The sequence below is a fragment of the Lethenteron reissneri genome, chromosome 35, assembly GCF_015708825.2.
Source record: "Lethenteron reissneri isolate LAM-NWPU_2019-01 chromosome 35, ASM1570882v1, whole genome shotgun sequence".
NCBI classification, from domain to species: domain Eukaryota; kingdom Metazoa; phylum Chordata; class Hyperoartia; order Petromyzontiformes; family Petromyzontidae; genus Lethenteron; species Lethenteron reissneri.
This window is the reverse complement of record NC_083813.1, coordinates 6985025-7000010: the sequence shown is the minus strand read 5'-3', so window position 1 is coordinate 7000010 and position 14986 is coordinate 6985025. Positions and strand designations below refer to the sequence as shown.

Here is a 14986-nt window from a genome sequence, read left to right as displayed (position 1 = left end):
AGATTGGTATTCCAGGTCACGAAAACAGGCACACAGTGATCACAATTACATTGTGCAACCGTCCAGACATCATGGTTTGCAGATGTTTAATAGCTGTTTGCGCTCATACTATTCAGTGGGTGCACACAAATTGCATTATAAATTGCAGTGCAAGTGAAGATAAAACCAAAGCCACGTGTAGAAGTGCGGTCAACTTTCACCTGTTGGTAAACCTGCACACCTGCTGGATGCAGGTTGGTGCCATGTTACACTATTAGGTTATTGATATCTGAAAACACGAATGCTCAGATTTTTGTATTTATAAATTAATATTGTATTCGATTTGTTCTCGTGTAAAACAAGTGTACTTTTATTATATTCTCTTCCTGGTTTTCCCTGCACGTATAAAGCCATATATTTTTAAATCCTTTATATTAAGTTCGCTTGCTTAGGACCGTGCAAATCTTTCGGTCGTTTTTTAACCCACTTCCCGTGATCCAATCGAGCTGATATTTTCCACACCGACTCGTTGTGCGTGACAATTCATGTTCGTGAAATTTTTTTCCCAACATTTTACACTTTTTAGGACAAAAATATATTTAATTACCAATTGCTTAATGGTGCAATGCAATCATCTGACCCATAGGTGGCAGCCATCTCAAGCCAGAGGACGAGAGGACTCTAGCTGCCACGCATATAAAGGATTTATAGTGAAAAGCTTTGTTTTTACTGGTTATACTTATTTATGACTAAACTGAATATAAAATACAATATGGCTTATATGTACGAGCTGCTATAAAACCTTTGTAATTTTTTATTTGTTGGACTTGACGTCTCTAAATTGCTAATAGGAAAGTAAAAGTGGCTCTGGATAATCTTTGGAACATTTATAACTACTGTACAGTATTATTTATTTTGTTTTACAATGTAGCGTATATTTTGTAAACAATATAATCTGCTCGTCCATACATAATTCATCTAGCGCTTACATACCTGTAAACCCTTTAACAGTGCCTAACTTATTACAGACCAATTCAGACTTTATTGGCCACCCCGTGCTCTTATACATCTCAACGTTAATCCTACAAAATCCCATCACAAGTGGGAAACAAACTAATTGACAGAATATTGTTTTGTCCGTATTGAAACGGCTGTGCGCCGTATGGACCTGAAAACTCAATTTCCCTGTACAAGAATACGGGGTTGACAGGTATGTACATACTCTTTAGTTCTTTCGGTAAAGTCGCGTAGGTAGAAAAATAATAGATCACGACGTTTCGATCGCCACACAAGCATCCGTCTTCATGTACTTATCTTTATCCAGACACAATTTAGCAGTTTGGGCAAGACTGCCATTTAAGTGGCCCACATTTATGTTGCCTGGCCAACACTTCGCGGAACACGTTCATCAAAAAACAAACACATCACAAATATTACAATTCAGACAAAAAAAACCCCCAGCAGATTGCTAAATGAAAGGAAATATATTTCCATACAGTAATACTCAGGTAGAGTTTTCCTGTGTTGAAATACGTAAAAAGCTGTTAGTGTCCACAATACTGTATTAGTATTAACAATGCTGGTCCGATTAAATTGGTCTGCTGGCCTATCCCAGTTATGCTGTCAAACTATTTATATAAAACGTACAGACGTAATTAAACGGCAACACTACTTTTGTTTCTCCACCACTTAAATCTAGAATCACTACTATATTACACTCAAATTATGTGAATTTATTTGGATTGTTAAGTCAAGAAGGGCAAGATAAGAACTCCACTTGTAGGTTCCAATCTAATTGAGACAATAAACACGCATGGGATCAGGTCCTGACAAGAGTCCAGTTCTGGCAGAATAGAAAACATCTTGGCATTGAATATAATTGGTATTAAATAATAAAGTAAATAACAGCCCTTTTGTCAATGCACTGTTGGATGACGGGTCAGCATCGTTTTAACTTATGCAGTTTAGTTGTTTTTCTATTTAACTGGCCCCAGATTTATTCTCAAAGGCTCTTTGTTGGAACGAGTAACCTTGCAGAACTTTGTTTAACAAACCCATTGACAACAAAAAAATGGACAAAATGGAACCCTTCCATATGTCAACAGCCAAAAAAAAATACTGACTTCCTGTATGATCTCTGTACATTGATCCATTTTGTATATTTCCCCCTCAAGTATTCGGGAGCAGGTGATGAAGAAAATACAATTTTATTTCAAAGCCTTTACATATCTCCCACATAAATCTCAATCCACTTATCTGTTAAGAGCCATTCGAAATCGCAGGGTTATATATATATGGATTACCCTCCATATCTTTCCTATATATTCGTTGTGAAATTTTCCAAAAATTGTAATTTACGTCGATTGAAATGGATTACTTTAAACAAATAAATTAACACCAAATATCCATACTGCAGTTTAACACGTAGGCAATTTACAATGCAAATTTGGAGGGCAAATCCACATGGTAAATTGTTGGAGAGTAAATCAACACAAAGCTTGTAAATGTTGCGTGAGTTTACTCTCTAACACATCGGTGTGCTGTACTCGTAACGAATTGCCATGTTTTGTTTACGTGACAAACATTACTAATTGGCTGTGTCGGGGGGTGGCGGGTTTAACGACACATTTATATTTACGCGCTCCAACCCAAAAAAAACATATTATGGATACATATTGCAGTTGACTGTTTATGAGTTGCATTTGAATGGGTGGAGTATGAGTACGTACTTGAGTCTAGAATCACCGCACTAACAGGAGACATTAAGAAATGGTGCTGACGACACTGCTCACGCAGAGCAGTATAAATTAAACCAATTATAAACTTGAATTGTCAGCATCGTTTCAAATTGAAGCATTAATGAGCAGAAATGAGATTGGATAAACAGGATGGCATTTTGTGTTTGCAATAACGATTTCCCTAATTGACCTAGCCAAATACAAGCCACCTTCAAAGCGTGCCAAGCTATTTTCAACAATGCAGTGTTGTGATGGGTGGGCCAAATTGCTTTAGGATATTTTAATTTGCTCAAACCAACCGAATCAAAGCCCAAACAATGTAAACACAAATGCATCCACTGCGAACCGAATCCTTGATGGAATTTGCAGTTGTAGAACACGGAATATCGTGAAGTGAAGGAAATCACTGCAGAATACAATTAAATTAGTTTATAATTTTCGATTTAAAGCTTTCGTGACTGCAGGGATTCATCTTCTTGGTTCTATCGGTAAAGTCACGTAGAAGGGAAATAATAAAAGAATAAAAATAAAACATAATAAAATTATTTTCACGACGTTTCGACCACAACGCTGTCTTCCCGACAGATCTGTTCTTCACCTGAGGACGGCTGCTTGCGTTGTGGCCGAAACGTCGTGAGAATGATTTTATTGTTTAATTTTTATTATTTATTATTTCCCTTCTACGTGACTTTACCGAAAGAACCAAGAAGATTAGTTTATGTTTTTTTTAAAATGCTGTCATCCACGTTCTATCCACGGTTGGATGAAGGTCTCTCCATGACCTTGCCACTCCGGAACGGTCTCGCAACGCCTCTCGCGCCTGCACATGAGCTGATCTTATTGCTCAACCTCTGCGGTGGCCATGCTTTTCTCTTTTTTTAAATCCTTTATATTAAGTTCGCATGCTTGCTTGCTTGCTTGCTTACGACCGTGCAAATCTTTCGGTCGTTTTTTAACCCACTTCCCGTGATCCAATCGAGCTGACATTTTCCACACAGACTCGTTGTGCGTGACAATTAATGTTCGTGAAATTTTTTTTCCAAAATGTTACACTTTTTAGGACAAAAATATAATATTTAATTACCAATTGCTTAATGGTGCAATGCAATCATCTGACCCATAGGTGGCAGCCATCTCAAGCCAGAGGACGAGAGGACTCTAGCCGCCACACATATATATAAAGGATTTATAGTGAAAAACTTTGTTTTTACGGGTTATACTTGTTTAAAGCTTCGACATGAGCTTTGTTTTTCTCATTTCTTTTTAGCCCAGAAATGTACCCTTCTTCGTTAAGCTCTTAAATTATTTCATGTAGTTCATTTCTACCATTGCAAATATTTGCCAGATAGAAGGGTAAAAAACCAATTATCATATTTTTTACTGGCAAATGAGGTTCCAATGCTTACCCCGAGCTCTCATACTCTGATGGTGCATTGTCTTTGAGTTGTGCGCCTTTTGGCGTCATCTGGTCCAACCCATGTGAGACTCGGCTCTAAGGAAAGCCGTCTCGGGTGTGGACCAATCAACTTCAAGGACAATGCATAAATTATCAGAGTTGTGTTTTTTGTTTGCATTATGACTGCAGGTATTGTGGTCTATGCAAACATGACTCCTTGTAAAAAATGTGTCAGTTTTGTTGCCAGATAGAAGGGTAAAAACCAATTATCATAGTTCATTTCTATTGGTTGCTAAAGATAATTCAGTATACTCAATCAATTGCTTTTTCATAGTTTATATATATATAAACATGTGGTGTTTCGATTTAAAGCTTTCGTGGCTGCAGGGATTCATCTTGGTTCTTTCGGTAAAGTCACGTAGAATGGATTATTATTATTTTATTATTTCCATTCTACGTGACTTTGCCGAAAGAACCAAGAAGATGTGGTGTTATATGATAAGTATTTGTCATTTCAAGAATAACACTGACAGTATGTCTGGTGAATGGTAAAACAAAACATGTTCTAAATCCTGCTAGCTCACATGGTTGGTTGGCCTCTAAATTGTCCATTATTCACTTGTGTATGACATTCGAGAACAATATACACATGTAATAAGAACATTTGCGCACACAAAAAATAATTACACTATTTTCTCTCAACAGGTCTGAGGTCTCAAATGAAACACAAATAATTTGTTCATGTTAATTTTGGAGCTTTCGTGACTGCAGGAATTATTCTTAGGTTCTTTCGGTAAAGTCACGTATAAAGATAAAATAATTAAGATGAAAGAAAAAATATTTAATTTATTATTTTATCTGTATACGTGACTTTACCGAATAAACCAAAGAATAATTTGTTCATGAACACATTTTCTGTGAAAAAGTCTTCCTACCGTTTCCAAAATTGCAATTCAGTGAAGACGTTTTTCAGCGCTGAGTATGCAGCAATATAAATGCTCTCCCATCTGCCAAGGCAATCTGGAGGCTCAAGTAAGGCATCCGAGACACGTGATTAATCTACACGCCTGATTGGAGAATGCTGAGGAAGCACGTAAATTGAATAAATTCATCTTGTTTTTTACAAAAAGTATGCCAAATGTCTTAATGCCTGCAAGAGATTGAAGCTAGCCGACATTTGCAGAACACTCCACTAGCACCGGCACGTTATGTTCTGTGCCTCTCAGAAGCTCATTAGAGTACCCAGCACTTTGAGTAACCCAGTCTACCGAGGCAACCACTGGAAAAGTGCTGCTGCTGCTGCCCCTGCGTGCTCCATAGAGTTTGACAAAATAACATTCTGCCACTACACAGATTCAGATGTGTATAGAGGCAAATGGAGGCCAAAGAGTTAAAGTGGACAACTCAGAGTGTCACAGACATGCTAGATTTAGTTTTGCTAGGGCCTTTCATTAGAATGCTACAAACATGCGTTTGTCACAGGGGAAAAACTAAGTGTTTTTTTTCCCGCACTTCTATACCTCATTAAGGCAAGGCTACTCTCTGTGTAACTATAACTTGGCAGTGCAAACAGCGATATGGAAATTTAAATCGAATATTATGCATAAATGCGCTGAAGAGCACAAAAAAAAGTTATTGTAACTACATGCTCTGTGATGCATATCTGTACTCGGCAGATACGAACAGAGTACTGCTCATTTATAAAGAATTGCCACGATGGGATACGTGCATAGCCGTTAAAATGACTCAATTATGCAAACAATCATAGTTTTTTTTTCATGCTGGGGCTTGTATTATTTGATGCCTAGAGACAAGAATGAATTGGCATGCTGAGATGGCCAGATAGCTCAGGGTCCAGTACTGTGGAGATCCTGGGTTGGAATCTGGGCTATGACCCTTAATGAATCAGAGTTCTTAGACGCAGTGAGCTAATAGTCTCCCAGTCTGGTCAACGATGACTGCACACACATACAAAAAAACTCAAATACATTTAGATGTGATTCTGCATCACATTTGGCAAAATTCTAGCTCTCAGAATTAAAATATGGATTTGATTGTCGTAGGATAAACATTATTCTCTGTAGCAAGGTGGGTGGGAAAGTGCTGCCCCTACTGCGTAATAACACAAAGAGGGCAGCTGTGCAAATCAAAATGACAAAGTATTTTTTCCCTCTGTATGCTTAATAAAAAAAAAAATTCTTAATACCAGTCACAAACCTGACGAGAAAATGCAAATTTTTTTTGGAGAAGTTTGTGTGCATTTGTTGGTGCAACAATAATAAAATAGCAAAAAAAAAATTGGCGCTTTATTGCTTTCAATATTTCAAAATTCCACTTGCATGTACACAACAACGTATAATGCAGACTCATTACCCCCAAAACCCGAGCTTTTCTCCTTTGTGTAATGGAAAAAAACACATTGTACATACAAACTTTCTGACATCCTATCCCGTCAATGCAAAACATGCTAATCTATGTTGTTTGTCATTTATTCTTTTTTACTTGCGAGGTCTACAAGGACGCAATGTTCCAAAATGAATAAACTTTAAAGCATTGACAATCAGTTGTGACTGTGAAGCCGTGATATTAACGCGGACAGATTACCAGGCAGTATACCTTTTGTCTTGTGTAAAGATGTTAATACATTGCTCCAGCATTTGCATTGGTCCTGCGCCAACACGCACACACGTGGATCTCACGTGAATGCACGTGCCCTGCACCACTCGATGGCATTCTGCAAGTGTTCCTCTTCGTACACATACCTGAGACCAATTATCAAAATAGTAGCAGATAACGCAGTTAGGACTGGGAGTCGGGCACCGCACAATGCCCTAGGGTAGGAGTCTGGACCGTACGTCCGTGTGAAGGCATCAATCACTCCGTTTTTGGAGAAGTGCAACCTTCTTTCTTCATCATGCAGCGACGAACTATGCTGTCGAAGCTGCACAGGTAGAAGAGGGAGATGAGCCGGAAGAGACCCATGGTCACCACCTGCCAGACACGTCACAATCATCATTACCCATCACTGTAATAACTTCATGATATTCACTGGGTGGCTGGGCAGCCAAGTGATGAGATTTGACAATTACATCGATGCACAATGGCCTACCCATGACAATTCTGCGTGTGAGAGCCCACGGTGTATATTTGTGCAAAGAGCGTAAGTGGCAGTAAAATCCACATGCGCATGCTTATTCGGTTTTAATGGTGCCTGCAGAAACATGCACTTCTTTTAATTCCATAAATCAAGCCTTCAACAACCTCTGGCTTAATGTGAGGGACGAAAAAAACCTCACATTCGCATCAACAGAGCACCAAATTGCCACCTACGCCGCGAAACCCACAGATGATTTACCGTAAAAGGGCATGAGGGAGCGATGTGCCGAGGGCTACCGGGGGCAGGCACACAGTGAAACTCTCAAGGGCGGTAGAGCATCCACCATTAAATGTCTATATGCAGCATCAAAAAAAACAACAATAAAAAAAATTGGAATTTAATTTACTCTAGGTCGATGGCCACTGGGCATCTATATAAATATGTCAATTGTTCCATGGCGTAAGGATTACGATCATTAAGCCGAGTGCAGGCAATCAGCGATGGGTTTTCTACAATTCTAGCTTGCCTGTTCAGCCAATGGAATAAGGCTGCAGCACTCAAGGCAGCCGATTAGAACAAAAATAGTCAATTAGAGTTTGGACGACTCTTTTATTAAATCCACATTTCTCTGTATATCCTTACACAAATGCCATCATGCTCCAACCAGAATAAATATTAACTAATTGTTAAAACTACACTCCCTCTGAATTGTTCGCCTACACTAATACGGCAACGTCGATACTCTTATTTAATAGGATCCAGCGCAACCGATAATAAACAGAGACCCATGAGTTAATGTAATGTTGTGTTACACAGTATTTCAGAAACCAGATTAAATATTAATGGGTTTTAAAAAGCCTATGCTAATAAAGAAATACATTATTTCAATGTTTTTTTTAAATATCCAAAGCAGCTAGCTGTACAAAACCACCAATGTTTTAAACAATTGTACACATAATATATTGTAGTCCTAGCTTGTCCGCCAAATGTAAAGGAAACGCAAGAAGTAATTTGCGTCCTGTGTTAAATCAATTAATCTGCCACTCATGTCAATGCAATTCCCTGTGAACCAATGGACTAATCGCAGAAAACATCGTGGGAAGGCTGAATCAGCTCGCATCCTCAAAACAGAACAAAAAAAGCCACGTCAGAAATTGCTTTTCATGTCAACATTTCAAAAGGTCATATCAGAGCAAGGTCACAGTCCTACGCCAATGTGATTGCTGACACTGTGCAATGCCGGGCTCACCCTCATTGCCTTTTTGCCTTTGTGTGTAGCTTCAACAACAGCCACACACAAAAAGCAAAGGCATATTTAGGCTGAGTGTAGAGGTGTTTTTTTTCTATTCTCCCATAACATCCTGTCCCTAAACCTCAACCTTCATAATACAATTCTTATTACTTTTTATAATACGCAAGTTCTCCTGTGTGTATACCATCTTGACATACAGTTATATTTGTACCAATAGCAGTGTAGAAAAATATATTGAATTGTACTGTTCCAACGTCTATTCCCCCACCCCCATCTTCACCAACTCACACTGACCAATGTGGTAAAGTACGGTTAATGAACTGTTAGAAGGCCCTCATCCAGCAGTAGACTTACAAAAGGCCATAAATGTAATATGCAATTGCTTATTTATGTCACTGCTGACACAAGGACTTCCACTGTAGGGACCTCAAGAGGGTAAGTAGCCTACTCTTCCACACTGGTCAGACATCTTTAATGAGGTGGGAGGAGCCACACTTTACCATACCACAAACGACCTGCTGATTGGAGGACCCATTGTGAGGGTGGACAGAGGCAGTGTAGAATTAATAAACTTGCTCATTGTGTCCACTGTCAAGCCAGGAGATCAAAGTTAACTATTGACCTCTGCACTGCCGGTCCAGTGTGCTTACCATTACACATTCATAGAAATCTGCAGCGATATTTCAGCAAAGAACAAGAGGCTATTTGAGCCTGTGGGTGGTTGGGTGTGCACCTGCTGAAGGCCCTCGGTGATGCTGGTGACTGGGGACATGCCGGACGTAAGGGAGCAAAGCATGTAGCCGTCGGAGCCCACAGAACTGTTAAAGTTTCCGAGCTGAAATAATGGAAAAAAAAGCAAGCGCCAACGTGTCAAATGACGAGGTGTGAGATTCAATAGACAAACTCTTGCCGCGAAAGATGAATCACCGTGACAGGCCTACCATTATTGTACTTAGCCCCATTCACACACATTTTAATGGAGACAACACAAAGGTGTAAAATCAAACAACGGATGTTTTTCACCCCCATGTCAGCCGATTCTGTTGGAAATGTTACAGCCCACACACAATGACTGTAATGACATATTTGTTCTCGGGCTAGAAAAATACCCATTGCACTGAGCTTACCCCTAAATGGAAGGCTTTACTAATGCATAAGTGAAACTTTGCAAAACGGAACCAACCAGTTGTGCATAAACAGCACATGCTTTAGGTCAGCAGGTAATAACGACTAAAAGCCATTAAATTGCCACCTGATATACGATTTTAAAAAGACGATTGATTAAATGTTTCTCTCTCATCTTTAGCTGTTGAATGCATCAAATATTGCTTTACTACAAAACGAACATTTACCACGTTCAACCAATCGCCTGCAATTCAATACGGGAATGAGTCATGTGACCTTTTCTGCAAATTGCATTCATCCCCACAGACCGAGAGCCATTCGTTTGTGTGTATGTGTACGTATGCACGTGGATTAGATCTGTTATTACAATCACTGAAATTGCAGCTGTCAGCGTGAAGGCTATTTTAAGGAAAAATGCTCCACAGAGGAGATGCATATTCATGCTTCTGAACTCGAGAAAAGCATTCTCACAGTTCTACGCAGGAACATGAAGCAACAAGAATTCACGGAGGATGACTTTAACTGGAACTAACAAACAGCAGAAACGTTACAAAGTGCAGTCAGCTTCTCCAACGATATTTAACTGAATTAGAATAAATAATATAAAAAAATATATATATATAATCTAGTGAAGGAACTAGTTGAATAACATATATAAATACAAGCATTCTGGGGCTAAGCTACCATGGGATAGGTGGCACCAAGGCATGTTAGCGAACATAGTCTTCTTATGTATGTTGATTAACTGTGAATAACCCCACTAGTAATAGATATTATTTGTAATTTATATGACTAATTAACACCCCCTTCTGGTCTTCTCTCACAGCGACTACATCCCATGTACCCCTCAATTAAAGACCGAAACAGGAAGATTTCTCCACACTTGTGGTTGTCGCCTGATGAGGGTGGGTGTCATTACTGGCATAACGTCGCACTCGAATTGTAAATGTTGTGAGTTTACTATCCAACACTGAACTCGTAACTAATTGTCATGTTTTATTTAAGTGACAAACCTTAACTAATTGGCTGTGTCGGGTGGTGGCGGGATTAAAAACACATTGATATTTATGCGATCTAACCCCAAAAAAAACCTCAATTACGGATAACATCGTCTTAGTTCATTCAATCTGTTGAACATGCTTTGGTGGTTAGGATCAAGTGCAGGTTATGGCTTACCACAGCATCCTTTACGATGATCTTTGCAACAAATTCTGGTTGGTAGAGGCCGGCGGTCTCTGATATCAGCTTCGTCTCCAGTGGCTGCAGGAAGCGAAATAGCAGAGCAGATTGTTAAAAGTTATTGCAATACACATACATAATAATATTAGTTCAATTTATAACGCGCGCAAATTTGCAGACGTAGTGGCCGCAACTCAGAGGCGCGGAGCCAAGCTCAGAGTCGCTCGAAAGCATGATTGTAGAGGTGAGTTTTTAAGTCTCTCTTGAAGGAGGCGATTGAGGTGATGCTGCGAATGTGCAGAGGGGATATCGTTCCAGACTGTTGGGGCTGCCACCGAGAAGCGGCGCATAGACACGGTGACCATCCTGGATCTTGGTATCAAGAGGAGGTCGTGAGTCGCGCTGCGCAGGCATCTGCCGTGTGCTGAGCTGCAAGCTGTCAATAATGAAGGTACGGCGGGCAGGCGGATACGGTTTTCCAAAATCAAACAAAAATAGAGCAAAGCATGAACAAGGAGAGTGTACGTTTCAAACCGATGATTATTATGTCTGTTATTCGCCAGGAGCCAAGGACTGTCCTGCTATGTATGGTTGCTGTGGAAATCCCACCTTGCCCTTGATTTCCTCATGAAAGCCAGGGGTGTCCGTGTCTGGTGGAAAGGCCAGTGTCACGTACACATTGTATGGCTTAACCTGGAGGCAAACAACAAACATCACAGAATGCAGCCACTGCCACCACGGGCCACTTGGCCCAAGAACGTCTCTAGATTTTGAATCGCAGAACCCCTGAAGGGGCTTTGTGGACCATTATAACGTGCACGCAAGGTGATGCACATAACGAAGAAATGACAATGAACATTCCCGGTCATCATCATTCTTGTCAGCAGCCATGATCGATCCACTGCTGGATGAAGGCTTCCCCAAGTCGTCGCCATCTCTCATGGTTTTGAGATGTAACACGCCGCCCAAAGTACCTGCACACGAGCTGATTTCATTGCTGAATCTGCTCGCTGCACATGCTCAGGAACGACCAAGAGCGAAAGGATTGACCACCTGTTATCACATACACCAAGCTGGCTTAAAACAATGCCAGGTTTAAATGCTGAACACTAAAGAAATCAAACACTGGCAGTTGTTTTTTTTTAATCCGATTTCAACAAATATTTTGCAGTGAGCTATAACCAGAAGTGCTGTATCTTCACATTTCTGTCAAACCAATGGGATTCCTCACCCTAAAATGTTGCATGCACATCAAAGTGTCCCCCCATTTTGACTTAAGATGCTTCTCTTGCATCACCACGCTTGTGGAATGCTCTTCCCTTGGAAGAAAAAAAAACTTCGAATCCTTGGCTGCATTTAAGGCCTGGCCAAAAAAATATTATTCATGAGGTTTATGGTCAGTGTCGTAGCCCATGAACTATTTTCGTCTTAAAATCTAACAAAATATTTATTAGATATATTCCTAATAATATTTTTTGTTAAGTACAGTATACATTGCAGTTAATTAATTTCACATAATTTACTCTCAGTGCTTTAATAAACACAGTTTGTTTATCTTGTAAAGCAGGCCACTACTTTATAACAGATAGTAAATGTGTTTGGAGAGGTTGCACATTGAGACCTGCGTTGTAAATTGCACGGTATAACGATGCCGAAGTTATTTTCAAGCTTCCTTCAGCTTTAAGCAGAAGATAACATTTCGATGTAAATCTTTCGTGACTGCAGGGATTCATCTCCTTGGTTCTTTCGGTAAAGTCACGTAGAATGGAAATAATAAAATAATAAAAATAAAACATAATAAAATAATTCTCACGACGTTTCGGCCACAACACAAGCAGCCGTCCTCAGGTGAAGAACAGGTCTGTCGGGAAGATATTCAGACGCTGTCTTCTCGACAGACCTGTTCTTCACCTCAGGACGGCTGCTTGCGTTGTGGCCGAAACGTCGTGAGAATTATTTTATTATGTTTTCTTTTTATTATTTTATTATTTCCATTCTACGTGACTTTACCGAAAGAACCAAGAAGAAGATAACATTTGTTTAGCAGCAGATAATAGCCCTTTGATTAGCAGGATTGGCGACATACATACATGTTTTCATTCCGAATGACCCTTGCAACGTATGATCTTGTGTTTTGATTTAGTGTGCTGATCTTTAAAGGTGCATTTGAATTTTTTTTATACTCCTATTGATGCTCCTGCTGTTGTGGAGTGACTCATGTAGCCAGCTATGGCTACAGGGTTTGGTGGTACATGTTGTTTATGTCGTTCATTGTGAAATGTCGGTCACAGTTCCTATGATCACTGTTTCATTGCTTTTATGGCTTTATTTTGCTGATTTCGAAAAGTTTTTTGGTTTGGCCATGTTTGTTTGTTGTAGTACGGAGTTAGAATGATGGCTTTAGTCTAAGTTGTCTTGTGGTTGTTGTTGTTTGACTCGTATCCCACTGGGATTTTTGCACTGCGTTGGTGTACAGTGTTTTTTTTTGGAAGACTTTGCAGTTTTTTTCCTGGATTTTTCTGTTTGCGCATAGTCACTTTAAGATGTTTTCTTGTTCATGTTTTAGTTTTTTGTTTGTTGCGGTTGCACCCGATTCAAGAGCTGAATGGCTCTCAGGGCTACACCTAATACATGAAACTGAAAACTGGATACTTTGAGACCAGAGATCTCGTTTCTTTAATGAAGACCTGCTGCGTTGTATCATAGCAGCACGGCAGTCAAAGGTCTTTATTTAACACGATTTAATTTGCAGAAATACAATTGGAATAGAATATTCGTCAATTGTGAATTGTGTTGGAATATCCTGATCAACTAGACATGCCAACTTTTGAAGTGGACACATAGCTTCCAAACCAAAGCGATTGCTCATATTGCATATATTTACGTGAATTTTTATGTTTAGAAATGAAAATCTTACTGTTTTCACGGGGGGTGGGGGGTGGGGCAGGTTTTAAATAAAAATGAGAGAAATGTAATCTACACACTTCTCCACTGCATCAAACTGCAATGAATTAAAAAGCAGAATTCTGCAAGGAAATTACAGCTGCGAGCACTCAGACATTTTGGCCTGCCTCCAACTTCAGGGCTCATATTCAATTGCGGGACATTTTTTTTTACCAACAATTAGATCCACCCAATGACCCTTATTCACAGCTGTGCATTTGACATTGGTGCGGGCATTCTTTGCAGAAATTATGTGAAGCTTATTTTAAAGAATTTGGAACGAATACAAACAAAATAGTGAAAACCAGATAGTTTACAAACTCATGGATATGGTTTGCTCTGCTCGCTAAGTAATGCAAATTAATTTCCTTTACATTCAATTGAACAAAAAATAACAGTAACAACTGATGTAGGGAAACTGCAGAAGTACACAATCAGGATATTCTTAATCCACAGGTATATGAAGTCAGTGCATGGAATATTCCTACCCTCGCTTATTTTACCACTCAAAGGCCTTTCCTTTCTAAGTGAATTGGCTACATTCCTCATGTTGCTCATTTTGAAATCTAAAAATATTCTCTTAAACTATAAATCTATAAACTACTTTATTTATTAGGTAAAGTCCACTCAGCTATTTAATTCTTTTTCAAAAGCAACCTGCCCTGCTAATGAAAGCTCACCAAAGTGGCTTATCACGTGGAAATTTATACCAGCCAAATACTATAAACTCATGTTTCTAAATGTGCTGGGAAAACCCGGAGGACCCGGAGAATGTGCACATTCCAAATATACAGGCGTCAGGGTCGGGATCGAACCAGGCGAGACAGATAACATCTCACCACTACGGCGCCAGACAATTGCTTAACAGGGTATTCTCCTTTGTCAACATCGAGCTTAATTAAAGTAATATGTACGGTCAGCCTAAATGTTAACGAAGGTGATCCCTCGCTCAAACTGAAGGCCACCAATGCCGCCAGAACCACGCACACCTCCATCTGCAGGGCCTCGGCCAGACCGCGGAGGGCAAACTTGGTCGGCGAGTACGCCGTGAAGCCGTAGAGGCCGAGCTGACCAGCCTGCGAGGACACGTACACCACACGGCCCTTCCGCCGCTCCTTCATGCCCGGCACCACCGCCAGGCTGGTGAACACGCTGCCCAGGTAGTTGACCTCCATCAGCCGCTAATCCAGGCAGGCAGACAAACAGGTGCATGCGGAAGGGTATAAAACACACAAGAACACTGCTACACAATTCAGACTGCACGTTAATCTATACAG

At 39.9% G+C, this 14986-nt stretch overlaps 1 protein-coding gene across 1 annotated transcript in view; it reads right to left on the bottom strand.

The window, feature by feature from the left end:
* Nucleotides 1-63: 63 nt before the first annotated feature.
* Nucleotides 64-14986, bottom strand: part of KDSR (3-ketodihydrosphingosine reductase) — a 28489-nt gene continuing 13566 nt past the window's right edge. The window contains exons 6-10 of the mRNA XM_061565666.1: nucleotides 14699-14890; nucleotides 11376-11459; nucleotides 10764-10847; nucleotides 9196-9297; nucleotides 64-7104 (exon numbers count right to left, since the gene is read on the bottom strand). Coding sequence (XP_061421650.1) covers nucleotides 6988-7104; nucleotides 9196-9297; nucleotides 10764-10847; nucleotides 11376-11459; nucleotides 14699-14890 — 579 coding nt within the window. The 3' untranslated portion in view covers nucleotides 64-6987. The remainder of the gene's footprint in view (nucleotides 7105-9195; nucleotides 9298-10763; nucleotides 10848-11375; nucleotides 11460-14698; nucleotides 14891-14986) is intronic.